Genomic DNA, 25,282 nt, shown 5'->3' with positions numbered 1-25,282 from the left:
TCCGCCACCAGAGGGAGCCGGGCCGCCGCCGCCGCCGCCGCGCACCAGAGGGAGCCGGGCCGCCGTCGCCGCCTCCGCCACCAGAGGGAGCCGGGCCGCCGCCGCCGCCGCCGCCGCCAGAGGGAGCCGGGCCGCCGCCGCCGCCTCCGCCGCCGCCTCCGCCACCAGAGGGAGCCGGGCCGCCGCCTCCGCCACCAGAGGGAGCCGGGCCGCCGTCGCCGCCTCCGCCACCAGAGGGAGCCGGGCCGCCGTCGCCGCCTCCGCCACCAGAGGGAGCCGGGCCGCCGTCGCCGCCTCCGCCACCAGAGGGAGCCGGGCCGCCGTCGCCGCCTCCGCCACCAGAGGGAGCCGGGCCGCCGTCGCCATGCTACCTTGGAGATTCGGGGCCCCCTCAACCAAAGAAGGCTTGGGGGCTCCGACATCAACCCCGCCCACCACCACCCACCATAACAGCCCACCCAAGGGACATAATTGGACTCTTGGGGGGGGGGGGGGGGGGGGGGGGGGGGGGGGGGGGAAGGGGGGGGGGGTTGGCCGATTGCGGCCGGTGTACGTTGTACATGGGGGGAGGTGTGTGGCAGAGCAAAGCTCTGCCCTTTTTAAATTGGCAGGGATGGGGTTAACTTCCCCTGCCTGCCTGGGTTTATTATGTTCAGGTGGCTGGGGTTGATTAGTTGATTAGGTTGATTAACGATCAATCAGCGCCCAGCCACCTGATATAAAAGGAGGCCTCTGCTTCTCATTTGGGAGAAGGGAGCTGAGGAAGCAGGTTGGTGTTTGTTTTGTGGTTTTTTTGAATTTTCTAAATCCAGTGAAGGCATTGCCCAGCCTGGAAACCTTTATTTTTGTGAGTTTTGTTTTTGCTTTATTTGTGTTTGAGTATCTGTTATTTTGCCCTTGTGCACTTTATTTTTGTTTATTTATAATAAAACAGTTATTTTTTTTGAACTGCAGTCTGTCTCTGGGCCTCTATCCACTCGCCAGCCTGCCACAGTAACATTAATATTTTGTACTATGTTGTTTTTGTATCATGCTTTTAAAATATATACAGTAATGCATTGTATTTTTACACAACACGTTTTTATACCAAAATTATGTACATGAATAAAAAATATGTACAGTATATACCATTATTATATATATATACTATATTATATATATATATATATATATATATATAATATATATAAAATATATGTATTTTGCAGAGTGAAAAGGTGAGTACGAATAAAAACTCTTAAAATATCGTGGATAAGTTAAGTACTTGTTCTAAGTATTGCATATTTATTAATTTTGTAATATACGATGCTCAAAATAATAACCGTTAGTAATACTTTAAAATTAAATTACTCAATACAGGCACCTCCTGATAGAACAAGTAAATCGGCAGTAATTTTTAGTAATGTAAAGTAATTGGTAGCACTTAGTAGTAATAGCCAAGTAATTATTTTAATTGATGTTAAGTAAAATAAAAATTTCGAATCAGCTGGAGCTATAAGCCAAGACTCTGGGGACATATATTGAAATAACACAGTGCTGCTATAATTGGAGGTTTGTCCCTTCTTTAGGTGGAAATGAGAACAACTCTGTCTTGGTTTTCTCTTGCCTGCCTACCACTTACACAGCACAAGGGTTGTTTTTTTTATTTTTTTTATTTTTATTTTTATTGAATGCAACATTAATCATAATAATACATCAAAATACAACATGCGAAGTGTGTAAGATATCTACAATACAAAATGATAGCTAGTATAAGTAACTTTCTTATAGAAAATCTGATGGACCATGTTTGTTACGCAGACTAGTGTGTTTCCACACAGAGGTAATATAGCTTATCCAACACTTCAGTGGGCATGCACCGGTATGTTTCAGAGTATATGTGAGGTACATGTGGAAGTCATGTTTTTTGGGTCAGAAGAGATGCTCGAGAACAATGATATTCACAGTGTGGCATTATGCAGACGTTTGGGCGCATACAGACTTTTATACAATGACCAAATACATTTGGAACAGCAAGGTGGGATGTTTTATCTTTCATGTAGTGCTGATGTACCAATAAAGACCAATTATGAATCGGAAATAATTGCTTTTATTCCAGATATGTGATGGATTCTTGATTTTTAAATAACCAAATAATTCAAACTGAAAAGCTTGTGAGTAAACTGCTATTAAATAAGATCCAGCCACTGCATTAAAGGTGAGATCTTGTTAAAAAAAAAAAAAAAAAAAAGTATAATTGCTATGCGGCTATTGCTGTATCTTTACTGATACTATGTAGAACATTGCAGAAATACGACATCCGCCCACATTCTAGGAAAACAAGTTTGTATTCTGTTTACCTTCTCAGAATGCAATCGTATTCTGTATTAATCTTCAGCTGAAAATGAAACCACTGAGCTGCCAAATCCTGTATAAATGACTTAATATCCTGCAATCTTCTAAACAGTCACACAGCTTTCTAATCAGAATCTGATCAGTATCAAGTTTGCTTTCAAGAACCGCTCTGTCTTGGTTTCTCCCATATAGTATCTCAAATTTGTTATTTCATGTATAGTGGCTTTGTAATAATTTCTAGCACCTAGTTTTTTTTTGTTTTTGTTTTTGTTTTGCTGTTCAAATCAGTTTCATTTTTTTTTCTGTTCTGTGGATTTTATCTTTCTCCAGTTTGCTATTAAAATCTTACCTGCCATGCCCTTCAGCTTGCTTCCGTATATTGTCGAAAGTATGCAGTTTTCAACAAGACAAATGTTACATGTTAATGTTAACAAACATACAAATCCATTTGAAAACATATCTGGTACTCCACTATTTTAAAGAAAGTTATTGTGTTTATTTTATATTTATGTTTTTAAACATCACACCTGAGACCTATATAGCGAATAGAATTACTTTGTAAGCTACAACCTCTCTTAATAGCAAGCTTGAGATCTTTATATTGTCTATATTGAAATGAGACTGATGTGCCAGTGGTATTAATGGTGTGCTGAATATATATATGGCATTGGTTACAAGGATGCAGTTAACGCTAATGAAAGTTTTCCAGAACACAGTTCAAGACAAATATGTTGTTTCCAGGGCAATATAATTGAATATATTCAAACATTGTATTCTTTCATTCACAGGGTTCCATGGCCGAGCTGCAAGTAAGAGATGCTTTATTTATTTTACACCCCCTTGAACTTTTTTCACATTTTGTTGTGTCAGTGCCTCAGAGTTTCATGCATTTAAGAGGGTTTTTTTTCACTTATCTACATACCATACTCCACACTGTTAAGAGGAAACAAGTTTTTATTCAGAAAAGTTATACATTAAATATACAAAACTGAAAGATTATAATTGGATAAGTTTCCACCCCCCTGAGTTAATTCTTGGTGGAAGTACCTTTGTCAGCAATTACAGCAGTGAGTCTGTTGGGATATGTCTCTACCAACTTTGCACACCTAGATTTGGTAATATTTAACCATTCTTCTTTACAAAACTGTTCAAGCTCTGTCAAGTTCCTTGGGGAGCGTTGATGGACAGCAGTCTTCAAGTCACGCCACAAATTTTCGATTGAATGTGGGTCAGGGCTCCGACTGGGCCACTCAAGGACATTTACCTTTTTGTTCCTTAACCACTCCTGCGTAGCTTTAGCTGTATGCTTTGGGTCTTTATCATGCTGAAAGGTGAACTTCCGTCCCAGTTTCAGCTTTCTTGCAGATTGCAGCAGGTTTTCCTCAAATACTTCTCTGTACTTTGCTCCATTTATTTTCCCTTCTATCCTGTCCCAGTCCCTGCTGATGAGAAGCATCCCCATAACATGATGCTGGCACCACCATGCTTCACAGTAGGGATGGTGTTCTTTGGGTAGTGTTCAGTGTTGAGTTTGTGCCAAACATAACGCTTTGCATTTAGGCCAAAAGGTTCCATTTTAGTTTTGTCAGACCACAAAACTTTTTGCCACATGACTATATAATCTCTTGAGTGGTTTTTTTTGCATACTTAAAATGGGATTCAAGGTGGTCTTTCTTGAGTAATGGCTTCCTTCTTGCCACCCTACCATACAGACCAGATTTGTGTAGTGCTTGGGATATTGTTGTCACATGCACACTTTGACCAGTCTTGGCCATAAAAGCCTATAGCTCTTGCAAAGTTGCCATTTTGCCTCTTGGTTGCCACTCTGATCAGTTTCCTTCTTGCTCGGTTATCCAGTTTGGAGGGACGGCCTGATCTAGGCAGGGTCTTGGTGGTGCCATACACCTTCCACTTCTTAATAATCATCTTGACCGTGCTCCAAGGGATATTCCCTGCCTTTGACATTTTTGTTATACCCATCCCTTGATCTGTGCCTTTCAACAACTTTGTCCCGGAGTTCTTCTGAATACCGCGTTGGTGCTCATGGTTGAGTCTTTGCTTTGAAATGCACTACCCAGCAGAGGGAACCTATAGGAACTGCTGAATTTATCCTGAAATCATGTGAATCACTACAATTTAACACAGGTGGAGGCCACTTGGTGTGTGATTTTGAAGGCGATTGGTTACACCTGAGCTAATTTAGGATTGCTATTACAAGGGGTGTGGACACTTATCCAACCAAGCTATTTCAATTCAATTTCTACAAATTTCTAGAATATTTTTTTGACTTGGAAGTTGTGGGGTAGGATATGTAGATAAATAGTTTCAGATGGTTACTTGCTGTCGTGCAGTAAATGTCAATGGAGCTTGTCTTGCACTGTTGTCTAGTGGAGGGGAAGGTGATAAGCAAGCACAAGACAGTGATTTAACGTCTGGGGTTCGCTTACTTTTGTACAGCCATGGCTGATGATCAACGCATGTTTTTGAAGCAGTGTTGTCTTAGACCCCGTTCACACTACTGTGCTGTCCCAGGGCAGCCTCAGATTTTGGTCTGCAACCCCGTTCACATTTGCGGTTTAAGGTGGCGTTGTGCATTTACATATGTGACTGAAAAGCAGTGCTAAAATGTGATGATTTGCTTTTTTTTTCCTTTTTTTTTACATATTTATTTTCGTAACGGATATTTCAGAGACTGCAAATGGCTATCATTGATTGACATTCACAAGACAAGCTCACAACTGACCGCCTAATACTAGTACAACTACTCCCTCCTAAGCAAAGACACGACATTACATACTGTTAAATACATTACACATGTTTCTTATCATTTATACGTATTTGTTTAACCTGCGTGAATACTGTCTTTATTTACAAACACGATTGTTAAACTATTATATTGTTTGGTCTGTCTTCTTTTTCCCTATTGACATATTGAGATATTTTGTAGAACATCTGTAACATGTTTCTGCTTTCTTGCAGGCACAGCTCGCGCTAAAAACAACACTGCTCAGCGAAGCTAAACTAAAGGAACAGGAGTTCCAGGAAAGAGTAAGTGTTCGTGTTGTCATAAATTCTAAGCTTTTCAATGTATATTGATCTATTAAGTACTCGTGCTTCTGAAGAAATATTTAAATACAAATATTTTTACGGCAAGGTTAATATACACTAAGCCATATGCGAATAAAAGCACAAAACTGGTAAATCTATCTGTAAACAGTGATATAATGACTGGGAGGTGAACTTGAAGCTGTGACCTAGTTTAATGCCAGCTTTGCACAATATGCATAGTATGTCTAATTGAAGCTCATACTACAATATGGAATAGCTTAAACTGCTATGCAGTGAGAGCCTTAACTTTAACACTGCACAAGCAAAAATAACGCCACTCAAAACGACAGACAGCTAGTACAGCCTAGGAAGATTTTATCCACTCAACACTGCAGACTAAAGTCATTTTAGCCTTGGTTATGCCCCTATATTGTATTTATAAATTATTTCCATATAAGAAACAAACAGTTTAGTTAGTTACAGGATTGTCTTTTTCAAAAGTTACTTGGTGCTGAAAGAGTTAATTATGCAATATGCAGTATAGTAACATCAAATAAAATATACTTGTAAATTGTATACAAGTTTGTGACCACCATCCTTTTTGCGTTGTATTCAGATCCATTCACTAGAAGATAAGCTAAGAAGTTATCCTAAGAACTCTGTTGTGACACATCTAGGAACACCATGCAGAGGTAGGTAAAGCAGTGTTGGCTCCCTTCTTGTTCTGGACAGGAGTGAGTAGCGGTACTGGAGGATGTCTTTTTATGGCCTTGGACCAATGAGAAACAAGTAGGATGACTGATGGAGGGCCTCAAAACAAATAACTTGTGGATCTGCATATATAGTACAGTTCAAATATTATTGGTGTAGAGCCCTTATTTCTAAAAAGTTTACTGTGAATTGGCACATCTAATTAAGGGTTTTTGCACCTAAATGTGTGGTTTTAGAGGCAATCTGTAGATCCTGGATATGGTCCCATTTCAAGTAATACATCAGTGCTTTCTAAGCATACAACTTTCCAGAAAGCTTTTCAGATTGGATATGAGCTGTGCCTAACTGTGTTTGATCGTCTTTCATCTTATTTTTAAATTTTTTTTTTTTTTTTTTTTTTTAATTGAGTGACCAATTATTATTTTCTATTTATTTTCCCCCAATTTTGAAATGTTCATTTATGTGTTTTTTCTCATCACCGCTGCAAGTCCCCACACAGTACAGACAGTCTGAGGGTGTACGAGCATCCTCCGATCTCACAAGCCTAAAGCTGGAATCGCTTTTACATTGAGCAATCCAGAGCAGAAGTGGATGGGCTGCCGATCCTGGAAGAGATCAGCCCTGTTTTTTATCCACTGTGAATATGCTCAGTGTCTGGCCAGTAGGGTTCACTGTTGCACGGTGAGGAGAATAAGGTCCTGCCGGTTTCCCATCCCCACCCCAGGAGTGTCAGAGCAAATATGATACCCCCATCAGGGTCCCCAGCAAAGTTCGTCCTCTTTCCAAAGTCTGGACGCGAACTGGCACCGTCCAGTCTGTGTGATGCATCCTTCACTCCCCGCGGTAGCACTTTAACTGGATGAGTTTTCCCATTCACTTTAAAACCTAGGTCAGATTAACTGACAACAAATGAGCTAATTCCAAAAAATTAATACAAAAATAATAATAATCTGTGCAGCATTTCTGATACTTAATTTTATTTTTGTGCTTTGAATGACTGTCCAACTACCATAAATGTTTGGTTTTGTTATTTATAACAGGAAATGTTAAAATACATAATATTCTAGTAAGGTAAAGGTCCTTTATCATTTAAACATATCACTCATTATTGGTACAATACAAACACCTGCCCTAACACTATCAATAGGGTGTAGGTGCTTCATGTGCATCCAGGTTGACAGCAATTGGATGTGATGAGTCTGCAGGGTCTATAAACTATTCTGCAAGAGTATGTGACCATGCCTTAATGAGTACTGCCTCCTAATTCCTTCAGGGCTGAGTAGTCCATGTTTAGCCTGCCCCATCTTTACTACAACTCACTTACATCCGGGGGAAATGTATTGCATAATACATGTCAAGAGAGACTCAACTATTGTTCTTTTGTGAACAGCTTCTAAAAAAAAAACAGCCTGTTATATTTAGACAACTTTACCAATTATCCAGCAGCACAGCAGATTTACACAGCCTTCCCAAATAGTTTCAGATGGTTACTTGCGGTCGTGCAGTAAATGTCAATGGAGCTTGTCTTGCACTGTTGTCTAGTGGAGGGGAAGGTGATAAGCAAGCACAGGACAGTGATTTAACGTCTGGGGTTCACTTACTTTTGTACAGCCATGGCTGATGATCAAACGCATGTTTTTGAAGCAGTGTTGTCTTAGACCCCGTTCACACTACTGTGCTGTCCCAGGGCAGCCTCAGATTTTGGTCTGCAACCCCGTTCACATTTGCGGTTTAAGGTGGCATTGTGCATTTACATATGTGACTGAAAAGCAGTGCTAAAATGTGATGATTTTCTTTTTTTTTCTTTTTTTTTAGTTAGTTTTATGAAAGGAATTTGGAAACAACTTGCTAGGGTTGATAGGTTTACATATTTATTTTCGTAACGGATATTTCAGAGACTGCAAATGGCTATCATTGATTGACATTCACAAGACAAGCTCACAACTGACCGCCTAATACTAGTACTACTACTCCCTCCTAAGCTTAGACACGGCATTACATACTGTTAAATACATTACACGTTTCTTCTCATTTATACGTATTTGTTTAACCTGCGTGAATACTGTCTTTATTTACAAACACGATTGTTAAACTATTATATTGTTTGGTTGTTATTATTATCATTGTCATTATTATTCTGCCGTCCCTAAACATTATCAGCAAAGACACTTTGCTCAACAACATGCACGATACATAATAAACCACTGGTCTATCGCCAGCAGAACAACAATAATAATCGCAATAACAGGCATTGAAATATTACAGTGCAGGTCTCGCCCTCACATGGTGTATCAACGATCTTAATATTTCTGGATGACAACAGTATTTTTATGTGCAGCTAAAGAAATGATTGGCATTGTAATGTAAAGACGCACTCTTCTGTAGTTATATACTTTATATCGTTGCGTGCAAAATAAACAATGGTAGCTGAATATGCCAAGTCACCAGCATTAGTGATCATTATTGAAATCCACAATCCTAAAGTTTTTATCACTTACTAAGTAACAGGAAGAAAATTTAATTGACATATTAATTATGAATGCACTGCAGCTCATATATTATGTGAAAGCAACAACCTGAACGTTAACCCGCTAGATTTTACTTTATTTAATGTTACTATAATTAAAGTTGTATGGTGTAGAAATAATTACCATTCAATATTGATATAGGAGAGCATTGAGCTTTCTATTTTACCTTTTACACAGACATATACACACACACACACACACACACACATGTGAAAGTATGGGAGTGTCTGCTGAGCTATACAACCACATTAGTCACGTGATATCAATGTCCTGGATTGCAGGACTGGACTGCACTGCCTTTTCTTTTTTGAGCATTCACAAAAAAGACGACCTTTAGGCAGCCCTGGGTCGCCTTAAATCGCAAGTGTGAACAGGGTCTTAGTCTGTAATTCTCAAATTACAAAAATTCTCAAAACATTGCTGGAGCATATGTGCTTGTTGTCTTGATGACCAAGATCACCTGAAAAATGTCTGCTTTAACATTTAAGTGAGCAAGTGTTTAAAATAGACTTTACTCAATGCAGGTTTCTGCATAAGATGATTGCCCTTCAAAATCTAATATTGTCATGGCTAAAGTTTCATAGTAACAAAGAGCTGCGTCATTCAGAGTTGTTTGACGTCTTCATTTTAAAGTTATCATGTTATCCAAATTGATTTGTGAGGTCATTATCTGAAATGCTTTATAAAGTTCCAAGTTTTCGCAACGTCAAGCAAGAAGATTACCAGCCGTGTTTTGATTGTAGTGCAAATGCTTATTTGGAGTTAAATAATTACTTGTTCTACTGTAATAAAACAGTAATAAAGTTAATTCTGAGAATGATTTGGTATCCTCTGCCCATTGCATATGTCGTGTTAGTCACCACAATGGCTTGTGCAAACATCAAAATGCACTGTTTTAGCTAGAAAGTAAATATTTAAATGTCAAGCAACAAGTCTGAGTGGTTCCATTTCTAAGCTTGGGAATTGGAAGGACCTTGTCCCTCACTGGCGGTTGATTGAGGCGCTTAACACGTTTATGAAACCACCATTTGAGCCCCCGCATTCAGCAGAGCTGTAATATTTCTCTTTGATGGCTATTTTCCTACTAACAATCACCTCTGTGAAGAGAGTAGTTGAAATGCAAGCATTTTCCATTGTTAAACCCTGCCTACGGTCACACTTCGTACTGCCCAACTTTTCTTTTCCTGTCAACCAGTCAGTGGATTTCAAGGCTTTTTTTTCATCCACAACTTTTCCAATCTGACAGGGAGAGGAAGCTCCACATGCTCTGCCCAATTAGGGCTAGCATAATGTATTAACTCGATTTGGGGTTGGCGTCAAATAGAGCAGCTCCTTATCTGCTCTGGGGCTAAGTTCGCTGGACAAGACCTGTCCAAATAGTGTCTGATGAAGTGGATACACTGTCCGGATTTGCCTTAAATCTAGCCAATCGATGCACACTTTGCGGCTTGAATTGACGAAGAAATAAAGAAGAATAATAAACAAAAGAGAAAATAAAAGAGAAAAACTAAAATTAAATTTGACTTTATTATTTTTGTTCTCCGTATTAATTTGTGTTTTATTCTTTCTTCTCTCCCCTTCTCCCTCTTATGTTGATTTCAGCTGCCCTGCATGTTCACTGCACATTTAGTCACTTGATGACCTTCGATACCACACACTGGCACATGTGCATTTCTATTACCTTGAGTGAAAGCTGGATCTGTGGTTGAGTCAGTTTGATCATTTTGAATTAAGTTCTTGTTTGTTTCGTGGAGACAATGGCATTTAAACATGAATGCATGAGGCTGTAAGCCAGAATGGGAGAAAGAGTTGCTTTCACTGAAAACAGTGGTAAACATCTGTGTCTCATCTGCAACATTCACTTACACGCTAGGCGAGCAACAAATGTCTATGAAACAAATTTTCATCTGAATATCCTGTTGGATCAGACTTGAAAAACAAACAAGCCTCTTTAAAATCATGACTCAGCAGATGGTCCTTTCTGCCTTCAGTAAAGAAGCTGAAGTAACGACTCAAGTGAGTTTTGTTATGGCATGGAATATTGCCTGTGCCAAATGTCCTTATTCAGGTTAATGAGGTTAATGAATCTATTTCAAATTGGAGTGAGTGCTAGACTAGATAATGCATGTTTAAATGTTGTATTGCAGGTCTAAAATTCATGTATCATTTATGTATCTTACGTCTCGTCATAAGCAGGTACTGTAATCCCTTTCAAAATACAGTGCATATGTCATCCACAAAGCTCTAAAAAGTATGGCGCAGTCATGAAAACCGAGCATTCAGATCTTCAAGGGAAGAGCTTGTCAAAAACAGTCCTTGCAAAAATGTGTCTCTTTTTATGTGGAAGTTTTTGGCGAAATATTTTATTGCGCCTCACTGTCGGGACGACTCGGGAGATGTAAAAACATGCAGCATAAGTGGATGTCCCAATACTAAAAGAGAGGTATTTGAGACAAGAATTTTTACGTGTTTTAATTTCTAAATGAAAAGAAACAGAATGAATTCACATTATGAATACATGTTAAAATACATTATTGAAAATATGAATCAGTTGTTTTCTTTATTCCTAAACAAAATGAATCTCTGTTTTTTTATTTCTAAATGAAAAATAAGCAAATCACAAGGTGACTTTCTTTGCCACAGTAGCCTGAGATACCACAGGGGACTCTCTCCACCTCCTTCAAGAGTTTAACTTGGTTTACGCAAGTTGCAGCATAATCACATACTCACTGCACTGTGCTATGTGAACCTGCCTTGTTCTGAAAGCAATCTCCATTCAACATTTGAAAATACTATATCCCAATTAATGTATTTTGCTGCCATCAAGAAGTAACTACTGCACAAAGTGCAATATTTTGTTTTAATGTTGGACGGAATTAAAAAAAAAAAAAAAAAAAAGTTTAAAAAATGTATTTAAAATGTCTGCAGTACAATGTGCCTTTTTAAAACAATCACAGAGGACAAACACACCAAGGTAACTTCTGTTGTTTAGGTCCTTTTGTTTAAACAGTTCTGGGTGGCTGAGCTGCCGAGCATCGGCTCGTTGATGTATAACATTCAAAAACCTACACTGCCGAGTACAGATAATAAACAGTTTGAGATGTGAAAGCCTATGGTCTATTTAATGTATATTATTTAACAATGTAGTAATACTGCCTTTTGAAAAATCCAAGGTCAGTGCTCAGAGAAGATGGGAAACCTCATGTTTACATTAAACTAATGGTATATGGAATTGGTTTATAGGAATGTTTTAAAGTATATTTGTGTAATTTGGTCTGTGTATATGTTTTTGTGAAGCCTTGTCACTGGTGCTTGTACTGACAGTAACTCAAAGGATCTCTTCACATTCACAGGTGGAAACTACAACAGCGATGACTTGTCAGAGCCAACAGAATTCGAATACCTTAGAAAAGTAATGTTTGAGTACATGATGGGACGAGAGACAAAGGTAGGACAACTTCAAAATTGTCTGGTACACTCAAGCTGTTAATAGTGTATATGAAAATGTTCATTCTGGATTTTGTGCTGCACATAGCACTAGGGCTGTGTTCGAAGGTTCGTTCGCTAGCCAGGAATTCAAAGGTAGTTTTAAACCTTCAAAGGTTCGTCAGGTGGCATTCACGCACTGTGAGTTTTTTTTTTTTTTTAATTCCTGTTACAGAAACCATTTGACATTGTGTGAATACTATAAATGACATATTAAATGTCACTCACATGCAAAAATTGGATCTTTTGTTTTATATAATACATTTGTTTACACGTGAATGTGTTTTATTTGATCTATATGGATTACCTGTAAAATAATAGGATTTTCAATCAAATATATACAAGTAGCTATGATGATGTCACTAGTAAATTATGCAAATTAGTACCATCGACAACTTAAGCCTTCCTTCGGTAATGTGTTCTGAACCTTCGAAGGTCAAAATAGCACCGAGACGTCCCTTTGTCACAGTAGTAAATGATCCGTGGATAAGCTCAGGCTTTCCCTCAATTTTAATTCTCCTAGATCTAAGTGCTGCTTTTGACACTGGACCACTCCATTTTATTGAATCATCTTGAGGCTCAGTGGGATTGTCAGGAGATGTATTATCTTTCCGATTTCAGTTTATCTCTGCTGGGGAGGTGAAATCAGCATTTTCTGAAGTTGCCTGCAGTGATCTGCAGGACTGTATTTTAGGTCCTTTGTTATATATGTTACCTGTAGGGGACATTATCCACAGACATTCAGTGAACTTCCATTGCCACGCTGATGACACTCTGCTATACTTGTCTTTTAAAGCCAGAAAATACTTCTGGGGTGTTATTAGCTGCTTGCCTTGCAGATATCAAGTATTGAATGTCTCAGAACTTTTTAGTGTTGAATACTGGTAAAACAGAGGTTACACTAGCGGGCTATTAGAACCTATTAAAACATGTTGATGTACTTGAGGTAGACTTTATCATTCTCTTATCTGAACTGAAACTAGAAATGAGAAATTTGAGGGTCATCTTTTGACCTGGATCTATCATTTGAAACTCATATTAGGAAGTTACTAAACTATCCTTTCATCATTTGAGAAATATAGCTAAACGTAGACGTGTTATTTCTGTACCTGATGCTGAAAGACTTTGTTTCATCTAGGATTAATTATCCCAAAGCGTGTGGTGACTTGCTTACAGAATTCTGACTAAAACCAAAGGAAGTTAGCATATTACCCCTATTTGGCCTCTTTGCACTGGCCCTTTGTGTAGTTTATAATTGATTTTAAGATTTAGCTTTTAACTTAAGGCCCTAAATGGATTAGCACCTGGAGGGGGGGGGGGGGGGGGGGATTATGCCTAGGGTGAACAAAAGTAATACTGGAGGAAGAGCCTTTTGTCAGGAAGCTGGGACTCTTTCTGTTTTTTAAATCAAGATTTAAAACTTATTTTTACAAAATAGCTTAATTTTTCTATTTTTCCAATCACAACTACATTTTTTTTTCCTGTTTAATTAAAAAAATGTTTATTTTTTTTATAAAATTTTTACAAATGGGCTTTTTATCTTATTTTTCAAATTTTACAATAAAACAGTTTTTTTTTCCAATTTGATACCATTTTAATTTTATACTCCTTAATTTTTCTATTTTTACAAACCAGCTTTTTATTGTAGTTTTGTTCTCATTTGAGCCTCACCAGAGAACAGGGGTCTGTACTTGCTCTGATTTGTAATATATCATGCTGTATTATACCAATGTTGTCCAACAGAAATTGCTGACTATCCACAGGTGTGGTATGGCAACTCCGTTTTAGCCACATGCATTGATTGTAGATGCACAGTCATAGAACGCACAGTAATATCTCCTACAAGAAAAGGTTGAGTCTTTATTTTCTTGTTACCGTGGATTGATAGTGGTTTTGAAATGTGATATTTAGGAGCTTATTTGGAGTACAGGACTCAAGTAAGCCATTCTTATATAAACAAGACTGCATCTGCATGCACTAAGGGGAAATAAATTGATATTAAGTGAGGTTTTCATTGGAATTCTCCCATGTATTATCATTGCTACATGGAAGATTAGTCAAATTTTGGGTTTAAGTAAGATGACTGTGAGGTATTAGCTTTGCTGATGAAATGAAAAGATCCTTTTATTCTATGAGTAAACTGTACATAAATGAACAAACACACTATTATTTCTAATGTAAGTGCTTCACAAGTCCTTACTAATTTAATAAGCAACAATTTAAAGTTTGAATAAACTAAACTGTATTGGTGGTCCAGTGGTTAAAGAAACGGGCTTGTAACCAGGAGTCCCCGGTCCAGCTCAGCCACTGACTCATTGTGTGACCCTGAGCAAGTCACTTAACCTCCTTGTGCTCAGTCTTTCAGGTGAGACATTGTTGGAAGTGACTCTGCAGCTGATGCGTAGTTCACACACCTTAGTCTGTTATCTTGTAAATCGCTTTGTGATGGTGGTCCACTATGAAAGGCGCTATATAAAAATAAAAAACTAATAATCTGCTTAGCAGCGCAGGGTAGTTTGGAACAGTGCAATTTGCCATTCTATTGTTGGATTTGAAAACGTTTAAAATAGATTCCAAAATAAGATGTGGTAATAAAAATGTAAAAGAATATTCACTCTAGCATTGAATACAACATTTTTTTTCAGCACTGGAACAGCTCACACTAGATGTATTTCAGCCTGTTCCTCATGTCTAATGTATTTACAAAAACAAAACAAAAACCCACAAGTTTTGCGATACTCATCATAAGAGGTGTGATACTCATCATAGGAGGGGCGAAAATTAAATAAAAGCTGTTTGTGGTGGTGTGACAGGATGGCTGATGGTGACATCAGGTCAGAAGCAGGAACTGCAACACATACAGATATTCGGGTGCAAAAGCACACTGCGGCACCGTTTTTTATTAATTGCCAAAAAGAAAATTATTTGAACAAAAAGAAAACACTGCTAACGGAGCAAAATAAAAAGAGTAAACAAAACAAATCACGAACACACAACAAAACCCAGGTCAGGCTGGGCAATCCCCTTCACTGATCCAATGGTTTTTGTTTTTTAGTTTCGTTCCCAGACTCGTTATGCTTCCGCTCCAAAACACTCCACCCAGAACGCAGAGAGCTGCAGGCTTTTGTGCAGTTGACCATCTCCTGTTTAGCAACAAATTAATGAATTAAATCGGGAAATGGCCACCTTCTGCGCAAGGTTTTGTGAGATGGGGCTAACCTAACCACTCTGTCAAACAATAACAAAACACCCAGCTTTTCGCAGTCATATTTATACCTAAATCATAATAACAAAATAATACAAACTATACACAGGGGCAGGGGGGATACCTCGTTCTTAAAAAATAAATAAATAAATAAAAGTGGTTTGCAACGGGTCCGTGCAGATGTGAAAGCACCAGATGGTTAGGAAGCTACATTGAAGAGAGTCAGTTTAATAGAGAGCTGTAGGCTTCAATAAGACCTTCAACCTTGCAGTGTGCTTACTGGATGAAACCTTGGCTAACTGCCTGCTGATTCAGCAGAAGTGAAACCCTGCATGCCACACACATACACTTTAAGTTGTTGTGTTGTTTTTTTTTCTCTAGAAAAGATGCCGACTAAGATGCCGTTGCTTCTGGCAAGAATACCAAAAAAAAGTACCATTAAAAGTAATTCTAGCTAATGAAATACATTAACTAAATAAGATATGTCAACTGAGAGACTTCTTAAGCTAGTATGACACTAGATATTATTTTTAAAGTGAAAATTAAGTTTGTTGAACTTGCAGTCTTTAAAGGATTTACTGCACTCAGGTATATATTTTAAATTAAAATCTGTAGACTGACTTTGACAATGGAGAGTAATGGGGAGCAGTGTGTCAGACTGGTTCCCACAAGTGAAGCTTTCTGATGAAGAAAGCTACCTTCCACCCTAATTTGTGTCAGTGATATTCTGTATTTATCTGTATACACCTGCACACACAATTTTTTTTCTTCTTTTCTTATGGAGGTATTTTATTGTGGTTTTTTTTGCCAGCGGTACTCTTCAGCCTTAAAAATGAGTTACAGTGCATTTGTAATACATTTCAATATGTCTCTGTTAAAAGACTAGTTTCCTTTATTTCTCATCTGAGTATTGCTTTGGCTGCTGAAATATCCAAGCTGTTTAACCAGGAAGATAAGTCACTCTCCTATCCTTGACACCAAGCACTCCACAATGGAACAAGGAAGTCATTTGGAGTGCTATAAATATAAAATGACTGTAAAGGAAGCAATGGATAGTTTTTGACAATTGAAAACTCCCTGAGCTGGCAGTTAGTGTGAAATCCTGTAAAATGTTACATCTTTTAAGCAGTGTACTCATTTTCACATTGATCTAGTTGTTCATGTATTGAACCACAATTTACAATTGACACAGGCAGGCTCCAGTAGTGTACCTCAGCTTGTATCTGAATGGCTAATTGAAAGCTAGGTTTTTTTTTTTTAAATAAGTATTTTTGTGTCATACTTCTACATTGGACCGGTGTAGCTTTGTTCATTTGGCTTTGTCATCCGCACAATAGTTTTATTGCCTGTTGAACACATAGTATCCCAGTGCTCTTAACTAACTCTCCACTTGAAATATATTTTGCAGTAAACTTAAACCTGAGTGGCTAATACTCTGTAACTGTGTGTTTCACTTTTCTTTAGACAATGGCGAAGGTCCTCACTACAGTACTCAAGTTCCCAGCAGACCAGGCTCAGAAGATCCTAGAAAAGGAAGAATCTCGACCGCTGGTGAGTGTAAACAAACATTAGCGCCAGATAACCACTTGTTGAGACACTTTAACCATTTGAGACAGTTCTCACTCTTTGTATGATGATGTTGTCCTAAGTCTCGATATAACATTGTCAAACAACATTTGATCGAAGATCTTTTAATTTTTCTATTCCTTTGTGCTATTTACCCTTTGACATCTCGTACCTACATGCATATTTTTGTGAGCATATTTGTGTTTCAGCCTACATTATGGCTACTGATTGGATTTCTCTGCACAAAAGATTTTGTAATCATCTTATTAAAAAATATGCTGTACATATAATACTGCATTTATGCTAAATGTAAAAGGAATGGTTCAATTAGCCAAATTAATAGTGATATACAGTCAGCACTCACATATCCATCCCTGTAAAATTTTGACTTCAGTGACGGTAAAACGCATTTGACGCTTATCTGGTTATTTCATTTTGGCCCCTTCCAATCCTTGTCTGTTTTTCAGGGAACACAAATAAGATACCAAATCTCAAAAAAAATATATCAAATGCACATCTGAAAGGACTGTTTTAAAATAAATAGGCTTCCATTTAGATGTACTTTATTTTGTTGGTAAAGTACTATATTTTCAACAGAAGTAGTATTTTAATTCAGAATGGTATGAGTCTGAAAATATCACTTACCAAAACTAACAAGATGACACATTAACTGTAATACAGTACATACTTTTAAATCCGGTTCACATTGTAGTATATAATATTTCGACCAAACAGCAAAATAAAATCTAAATGTTACCCTTGCACAGAACTGCGTAAAACGTAAAAGGCAATGCAATTTAGCAAAACCAAAAGATAAAAAAACAGAACAGTTTCCAGAATTAAAACAGTATCCCAAGTCATTGTTCAAAATTGCAGAATATAGTGCTCGATAAGGTCCTAATGTGACAGTTCACTTGCAAATGAAAATGCACAAAAACTATATTTGGCATTAGAGAGAATAAATAAATAAATAACAACCGTGGGCTGTGACGGATATTCAGATAAATTGTATCAGTGAAGAGATGGGCTTTGTATCAGAAAACTGGTGACGGAATCGGAAATGACGTGGGGTGGGTAAGTGCATTAATTTTTTATATAATGGGGATTGATTTTGTTCTTAATACGGTTCTTAATAAGGGCGGTAAAACGCGACTGACGTGTAACTGGGTAACGGTTATGTATGTGTGTGTATATATATGTATGTATGTGTATATATATGTATGTATGTATATATATATAAATGTGTGTGTGTGTGTGTGTGTATGTATATATATGTGTGTGTGTGTGTGTATATATATATATATATATATATATATATATATATATATATATATATATATATATATATATATATATATATATGTATGTATGTATATTTTACTGTAGTTTAGACTAAACATTTATATGGTGTAAAACCGCATGGACAAATCTGAGCCAAATCTGTCTTGCTTATTTCCTTATTCTTAGTTGAACAGGTCAGTTATAAATCATAAATCCAAACCAGCCCCTTCCCCCTTTGACTATTTTTCTATTCCTTCCTTTGACCTGTTATTGAAACACCTTATAAGCTCATTTTGAAAATATGAACTCTATGAATTAATTTGTGTTCCTTTGTAAAATCCCTTTTTCATTTTGGTTTTGTTTCCTGAGCTACAACAGAACTTTTAAGATTGTAACAGTAAAACATAGTTGTAGGACGGTGTCTATAAATGTAGCCATGTCATAAAGATCAACACACAAGGTTATATAATGTGAATATGGGTCAGTTTTAAGTAATACAAATTTAACTGCAGTCTGTATTTATGTATCAGTCCCAATGGAATTACAGGTCATTTTAGAATGATCTTTTTCAACACCTGGGTGCATTTTGCAGCCAGAAATTGAGTAATATTTACAGCCCTAAAATGATCAATAAAAATCACAAAGCATGGTTATTATGTAAGGCATGCTTTTTGGACTTTTAAGTAAGCCTGCTATAATTAATATTATTAGGTACCAAAAGTCAGCTGTAAAGTGAATGCTGTTGGGATTAGACAAGATTGCCAGTTACACAAAATGCAAGTAGGTGGAGCTATAAAGTTCATGCTACGGTAGAGCTTGTTCAAAGTCCTACATTTTTCATTTCTTAATTGATTCCAAATGTTATATGTGTTAACCAACTTGTAGTCTCTTCCCTAACTCTGTACTCCTTTGTAACCATGTCTGCTTTTTTAGTGCACACTAACAAGATCCTTGCTGAATAACCCAAGTCATTAACCTGTTCTTTTCTGGCTTTGTAGTTTTCCTCGTCTCACAGTGGCATCTTCTGAATAGAGTCAGATCATGCATGGTTAGCATGGCGGTGAGTTGAGCATAAACCTCTTTAGTGTGAATCTGCACAAAACTAATGATTTTAAAGCTTGCATCCTTTTTGCTTTTTCCACAATATACAGGGTGGTTATAAAGTTGATTCGTCTCTGCTGCTATGGAAAAATTATTTTAATCATCCATCAAAAAGTATTTTGTCCTTGTGTAAATGATGTATTTCCTCTAGGTTTTCACTCCTTGTGATGAGCATTGCAGATTGTTAACTTGTTAATGCAGTAAAACAGGGCATCCAAAAGTTTTTTGGCTCACGGCCCCACATGACATTGGGTATCCTGACAGAGGACCCGTGCACAGTCAAGCCATGGAAGTGTAAAACGTTGTTCTCCTTCCAATCATCCCCTTTTTTTATAGTGGCACATTTTATTAGCATGTGCATTAGAAAAAAATAGCGTAAATGTAGAGCTGTTGTCAGGGTAGTGTTACATATGAAATAACCAAACGTTCATACAGTTGATCGGGGTCATTTGAAAGGGAATATTTCTAAGTAAACAGGCATTGTGTATTCAGTCTGTCTGAGCTGAAGGAAATATGCAAGACAGAACGGGCCTAGATTTTACCAACAAGATGTAACATACTGTCATAATAAAAGCAAAAGGTGGATGCACAAAACCCTAAAGCAGGGGTCTGATGCTTTGGTCATGAACAAATATTTTAAATCTGGTGTCAAACTCAGTTCTTGGAGTGTTGCAGTCTCGTCAGGCGTTCATCCAGCCCAAGCTCTCAGTTACTTAATTGGTCTAATTTAGTAACTGAGAGCTTAAAACGTTTTATAGGCAGTGTATCTTGAACTCAAGTGTGTTTTTGAAATCATCAACTGTAAAATACCTTTAAAAATATTCACTATGTCTAATAATTGAAGAAATAATTAGATCAGTTAAGTTAATTGAGAGCTTAAGTTGGAATAAAAACCAGAAAACCCTGCTGTCCTAGACGACTGAAGTTTGACACCCTGCTTTAAATGAAATAAGTTTGTTTGTGTTTTGGATGGATTTTTTGTTAAATTACTAGAAATTACTAAGATTGCTAACATTCACCAACACATCCTCACCTCTTCTCATTCTGCTCCTGCACAGTGTCTTATTTTTCCTGTCTTTGTTGTGTCTTCTCTCTCCTGCTTCACACTGCTTACTTCTGCATCCCTTACAGATCTTGTCCTTTGAATGAAACCCACCTCCTGCTCACTGGATCCTATTCACTTTGTTCTTTTTTGTTCCTTTTTTGCAATTCTTAGCCCCCTTGTGTTAAACATTATAATGATTCCCTGAGTTGTGGCATGTTACCAGCAAATTTTAAAACTGCAGCAGTCACGACAGTGCCAAAAAAAACAAACATGGCTTTGAATAACTTGAATAATTTTCAGCCCATTTTAAATTTACCCTATCTTGCTAAAATATTAGAACATGCTGTGACTTTGCAATTAAATTGCCACCTTACTGCAAATAAACTCTATGAACCTTTGCAATCCGGTTTTTGGCAACTACACAGCACTGAAACTGCCCTTGTTAAAGTTACTGACAATCGTCTTATGGCAGCGGATTCAGGTGCACTATCAATCTTAATTCTTCTGGATCTTAGTGCTGCATTTGACACTGTAAATCAAAATATTCTGTTTGACAGGTTAAAGAGTTTCTTTGGCATCTCTGGCTCTTAAATGGTTTAAATCTTATCTAACTGGGCGACAACATTTCATCTCTCTTGGCGGTTTTAGTTCTGAGGTTGGGTTGGTAACGTCTGGTGTGCCACAAGGCTCAATAGTGTAGTAGTGCTTTTGTGTTAAAGAAATGCATTAAATTCTGCAGTGTCCTTATGCACAACTATTCACCCACATTCAAAATAGGACAATGTGGTTGAAGTTTGGACCAGAACCATGTAAATAGAGAGTCACCTCCCACCAAAAGCAGATTCACTCCAGATGGAACACATTGTTTTCAGAGCAGTTTCTTCCATGTGGTTCTGAAAGCTAAAACAACTACAGTTGGAAACTGGAAGTTTATTATTTTGTTAAATATTTTAACAAATATTTTTTTATAACTTTTTAAAGAGAGTTTTTTCTTGGTTTGATCTTCATTCTGTTTCTTACCCAGCTTTTAACAAGGCATCTTGGGGCTTGCATTAAAGAGGTTCCTCTGTGTTTATTTTGGAAATCACGTTGGTTTAATTAAAAATGTATTTTTTGACTTGAACGATTCTCATCAGCATACATACTCTAAATTAAGTTATTCATTTGCTTAGCTTTTTCCTGTTTAGTTAAAATAGTGTTGTAATACAGCACTGGAGTGTACAGCATATATTACTATACCTATGTATGCAGTACCCCTATGTGCAAAATTATATAAACTGAGCAGCAGGACTAACTAGACATATCTCCAGCACAGTTGTTTTAAGATAGCACTGTTAATTTATGCTTTACCAAGGGTAGACAATCTAACTGTCAATGGGTTCTGCTTCTCAGTATTATACATGTAGACTCAAGCGTGGCAGTTTATAATGTTTATTTATTTATTTGTAAATCAAGCTTATTGGATATATGAACATGGAATGTAAGCTTGTAATACACTAAAGGGGTTGTTTATTTCTTGCTGAATAATTAAAACAGAGTGTCCGACCTACTTCACAGTTTCAGTTTGAAAACAAATGCTGTTATGTTGTAATGGGTCTTGACTACTGTCTTCAAACATGTTTAATTTAAAGGGTATATAAGGAGAGATTTATTATATTGTGTTACATGTTCCCATATGTTGCTACAACTGTAAGGTGTATGTATTGTACTGTTTTCATTTCTTTTTACATTTTGACCACATTTTTAAACTTTTAAATTGCATTCCACTGCCTCTAATATGGCTTCACATGGACCTGCATGGACCACTGAAACTACATTTCCCATCATCCTCCTGCTCACATGTGTAACTGAGATGGATTTACCAGTGAGCAGGAGGATGATGGGAAATGTAGTTTTGAGAAATACATGAGGCCATCTTGGAGCTATAATAGAAACAGGCAGAGAGCACTACAATTTAAAAGGTGGGGGGGGGGGGGGGGGGTGGTCAAGATGTAAAAAATAAATAAATAACTAATAATTAAAACAATACACAGCATATTTAAACAGTTGTAGCAACATATGTTGTGAACATGTAACACAATAAAATAAAAAGGTCCTTATATATCCTTTAAAATGTGTACCATTAAACTGATACGTCAGACTTGGATTGTACTGCCAAATGTGTTTTGTTTTATTCATTATGAAATGAATAGGGTTTAATCTGTCGTTCTTTTGGTTTCCTGTGCAATGTTTATTGCGTTCCTTTCTGTATTATGCATCTGTGTTTGATCAACCATTTGTTTTTGTGTTTCATAAAATATACTACAAAAGAATCTGAGCTAACTATTATTTCATTGTTTTAGACTTGGTTACGGTGAGCATCCTGAGGACAGCATGGTTCTGCGGCTGTTGGAAAATGTGATATCGCAGCATCCTGCCAGATGCATTAAAGAAAGATTTCTTCTAAATTATTCTTTTAGAAAATGGTAATGGGAACTAGATTGGTTTGACATACCTTCTCATCATCACTTCTTAACTGAAGCCTGGGATTTACTTGTAGCCCAGCACAAAAACACCAGATCCTGATAACACTATTGGCAAATCGCAGACAAATTTGCCACCTACATAGTAAATGTATTGCAATTACATGGGAAATTTGAGGAAAATCGGGGGCCAGAGATTTTGAATAATGACGTGGTGTCTGTAATTGGAGGGTAAAAAATCTAGTTCCCATTAGTAATACAGATTATTATATACGTTTTTTTCACACAATGGTTAATTTTTATCCTGTTATTTCATGCTTCCATTTTACTTGTCTCTGTACAGCTTGTTAATTATACTCTGCTTCAATCGGTTCCCCCTGCTTCTGCTGAAAATGACACTGGATTGCAGTACCTTGTTTGTTTACTATAGCTTTTGTACTTTATATTTTCTGGGAGAAAAAAAATAAAACTACTGTACATTGTAAATAACTGGTTCATATCTGTACCATAGGGCATCTTGTGACTGTTGCAATGTTAATACATTTGGTGAAGAGTTAATAAAATTTTATTTACAACTTGTTTTGTGTTAATTTAAGCCAACCCTGTTGATGTTATTTTCTAGTTTATCCATGGAAATTATAGTTCATTTACATTAAAAAGGGTTTAAAAAAAAAAAGAAAAATGTATACATTCATGCATTTTTAAAAACACGTTCAAATCCAAAGTTTAACAAAATATGTATTTTTAAAAACATGGCAATGCTGTAGTGGATAGATGCAAGAATAAAAGATTAAAGAGAAGTCTGGAAACATTTAAATGAAATTTAACTTTTGAGCAAATAAATTGCCAGCAAATGGAAGTATTTCACTTGGCTGCCGTATAGTTCCTGTTCTGGTGGAGTTGATGCATCTGTACAGGCGATGTGTAAGAGATCCATGGTTAAATAACAGCTCCTCTGCCAATTCCAGCTATTCTTTAATGCACATAACACTCATTCCGTTTTGCTTTTTATATTTATATAAAATGGTTACATTTATTTCATAAGGAGATTTTTTGGTTTAAAAATCTTTTGAACGCTATTTTTGATGCAGACTGTGAATTACTGGATAATACCCTGACTTGCTGTTGTCAATTCCTCATTCTAACCCACCCCACCCCACCCTCCTTTTTTTGTATATATATTAATCAAACTTAATTTCCATAGCTCCTTCTCAAAATGTATACTGCTATCAGAATACTGTGTATATCCTACAATTACATTGCAGCTTAGTACCTCCTAAAGATTAAGCACACAGTTTTCCATAAAGATGTAACCCTAAAAGTATGAAATTATTTATACTTCTGTGCCAGCAGTCATCAACATAATTTTCTACTCAATATCACGAAAGTAACTAAAGCTGTGTTAATGTGCGTACCCAAATCACTTTTTAAAAACAGGAGACCAGTCATGATTGATAGCAAAGTTAATTGAGAAGGATGCAAACCCTCAAAGTACATACACAGGAAGTCTGTATATTGTAGTATTAATGGTAGACATGAGACTGTATGATCAAACTAAAGAGTCCACAATTCTGAAATTTCAGCTGTCAAACTGCTATGGTGGGCATTATCTGATAATTGCCGCCTTATCTTGAATCTCTGGGCACAATTATGAGTAAGAAAACCCATACCTTGGCCATGGGGTTCTAATTGGACACATATGGTAGGTAACTCGATTTTGCTTCGCTTTACTCATTGCCCTCTGTAACGGGGTGACATGTCCAAGGCAAATGTCCACTTCTCTGAGACACACAAGCATTTATTTTCTTTTAAGTAATATTAAGCATTGATTCACACACTGGTCAATCCTCTCAATTTATGCCCCCTTACAGACAGGCAGCCTTTTAAAGAGCTAGCCACGCCCACATTACTTAAAAATTTAGTACTGTATATTTAATAAATAAATTATATATATATATATATATCTATATATATATATATTATATACTATATATATAAATATATATATATAAAAACCAATCGTAGTCATTGTGTTTTTTAACAATACATAAATAGTACCTACAAACATGCAATACATAATAGTACCTACAAACATGCAAGCGTTTCATTTATTTTCTTGATGTTAAATATTTAGGGTTTTAGTTACTGTTATTATGCAAAATATCATTATTGATATATACTGTGGCTAAGCTGCACACGGAATTAAACTAACACGGCTTCATATTGCAACAATAAAAACACCACCCCAGAGTCAGTTATATATAACAACATAGTACAACAACACAACTTATTATAAACAGTCTTGCCTAAGTGAAGGTGCTCCCTCACATCCTCATTGTGTTATATCCATATTAAAAACTCCTGAACATTAATCCACCAATCAGGAAACTCCACTTCTGAACACTGGTAGATGTTCAGATAAAATATCTAGCTTGAAAAGTAAATAATGGAAAGAAACTGTTTACCAGTTTCTAACTGCAATACAATCCTGATTATCAGGCAATATCTTGGTAAG

General features: G+C 36.9%; 1 protein-coding gene across 7 annotated transcripts in view; it reads left to right on the top strand.

Moving 5' to 3' along the window:
* Window positions 1-23,342, top strand: part of LOC121314706 (golgin subfamily A member 4-like) — a 91,750-nt gene extending 68,408 nt beyond the window's left edge. For 4 of the 7 annotated variants that reach the window (XM_041248252.1, XM_041248249.1, XM_041248250.1 and 1 more), the window contains 7 exons: window positions 3,123-3,143; window positions 5,314-5,382; window positions 5,999-6,074; window positions 11,975-12,069; window positions 16,777-16,863; window positions 18,871-18,939; window positions 22,648-23,342. In XM_041248252.1, the coding sequence (XP_041104186.1) occupies window positions 3,123-3,143; window positions 5,314-5,382; window positions 5,999-6,074; window positions 11,975-12,069; window positions 16,777-16,863; window positions 18,871-18,939; window positions 22,648-22,662 (432 nt within the window). In that variant the 3' untranslated portion in view covers window positions 22,663-23,342. Of the gene's footprint in view, window positions 1-3,122; window positions 3,144-5,313; window positions 5,383-5,998; window positions 6,075-11,974; window positions 12,070-16,776; window positions 16,864-18,870; window positions 18,940-19,157; window positions 19,220-20,391; window positions 21,994-22,647 lie in introns of those variants that run through there. The other 3 variants (XM_041248251.1, XM_041248254.1, XM_041248253.1) reach the window with 3 other exon arrangements.
* The last annotated feature ends 1,940 nt before the right edge of the window (window positions 23,343-25,282 follow it).

This window comes from Polyodon spathula, chromosome 4, assembly GCF_017654505.1.
Source record: "Polyodon spathula isolate WHYD16114869_AA chromosome 4, ASM1765450v1, whole genome shotgun sequence".
NCBI classification, from domain to species: domain Eukaryota; kingdom Metazoa; phylum Chordata; class Actinopteri; order Acipenseriformes; family Polyodontidae; genus Polyodon; species Polyodon spathula.
This window is presented reverse-complemented; position numbering and strand designations above follow the sequence as displayed.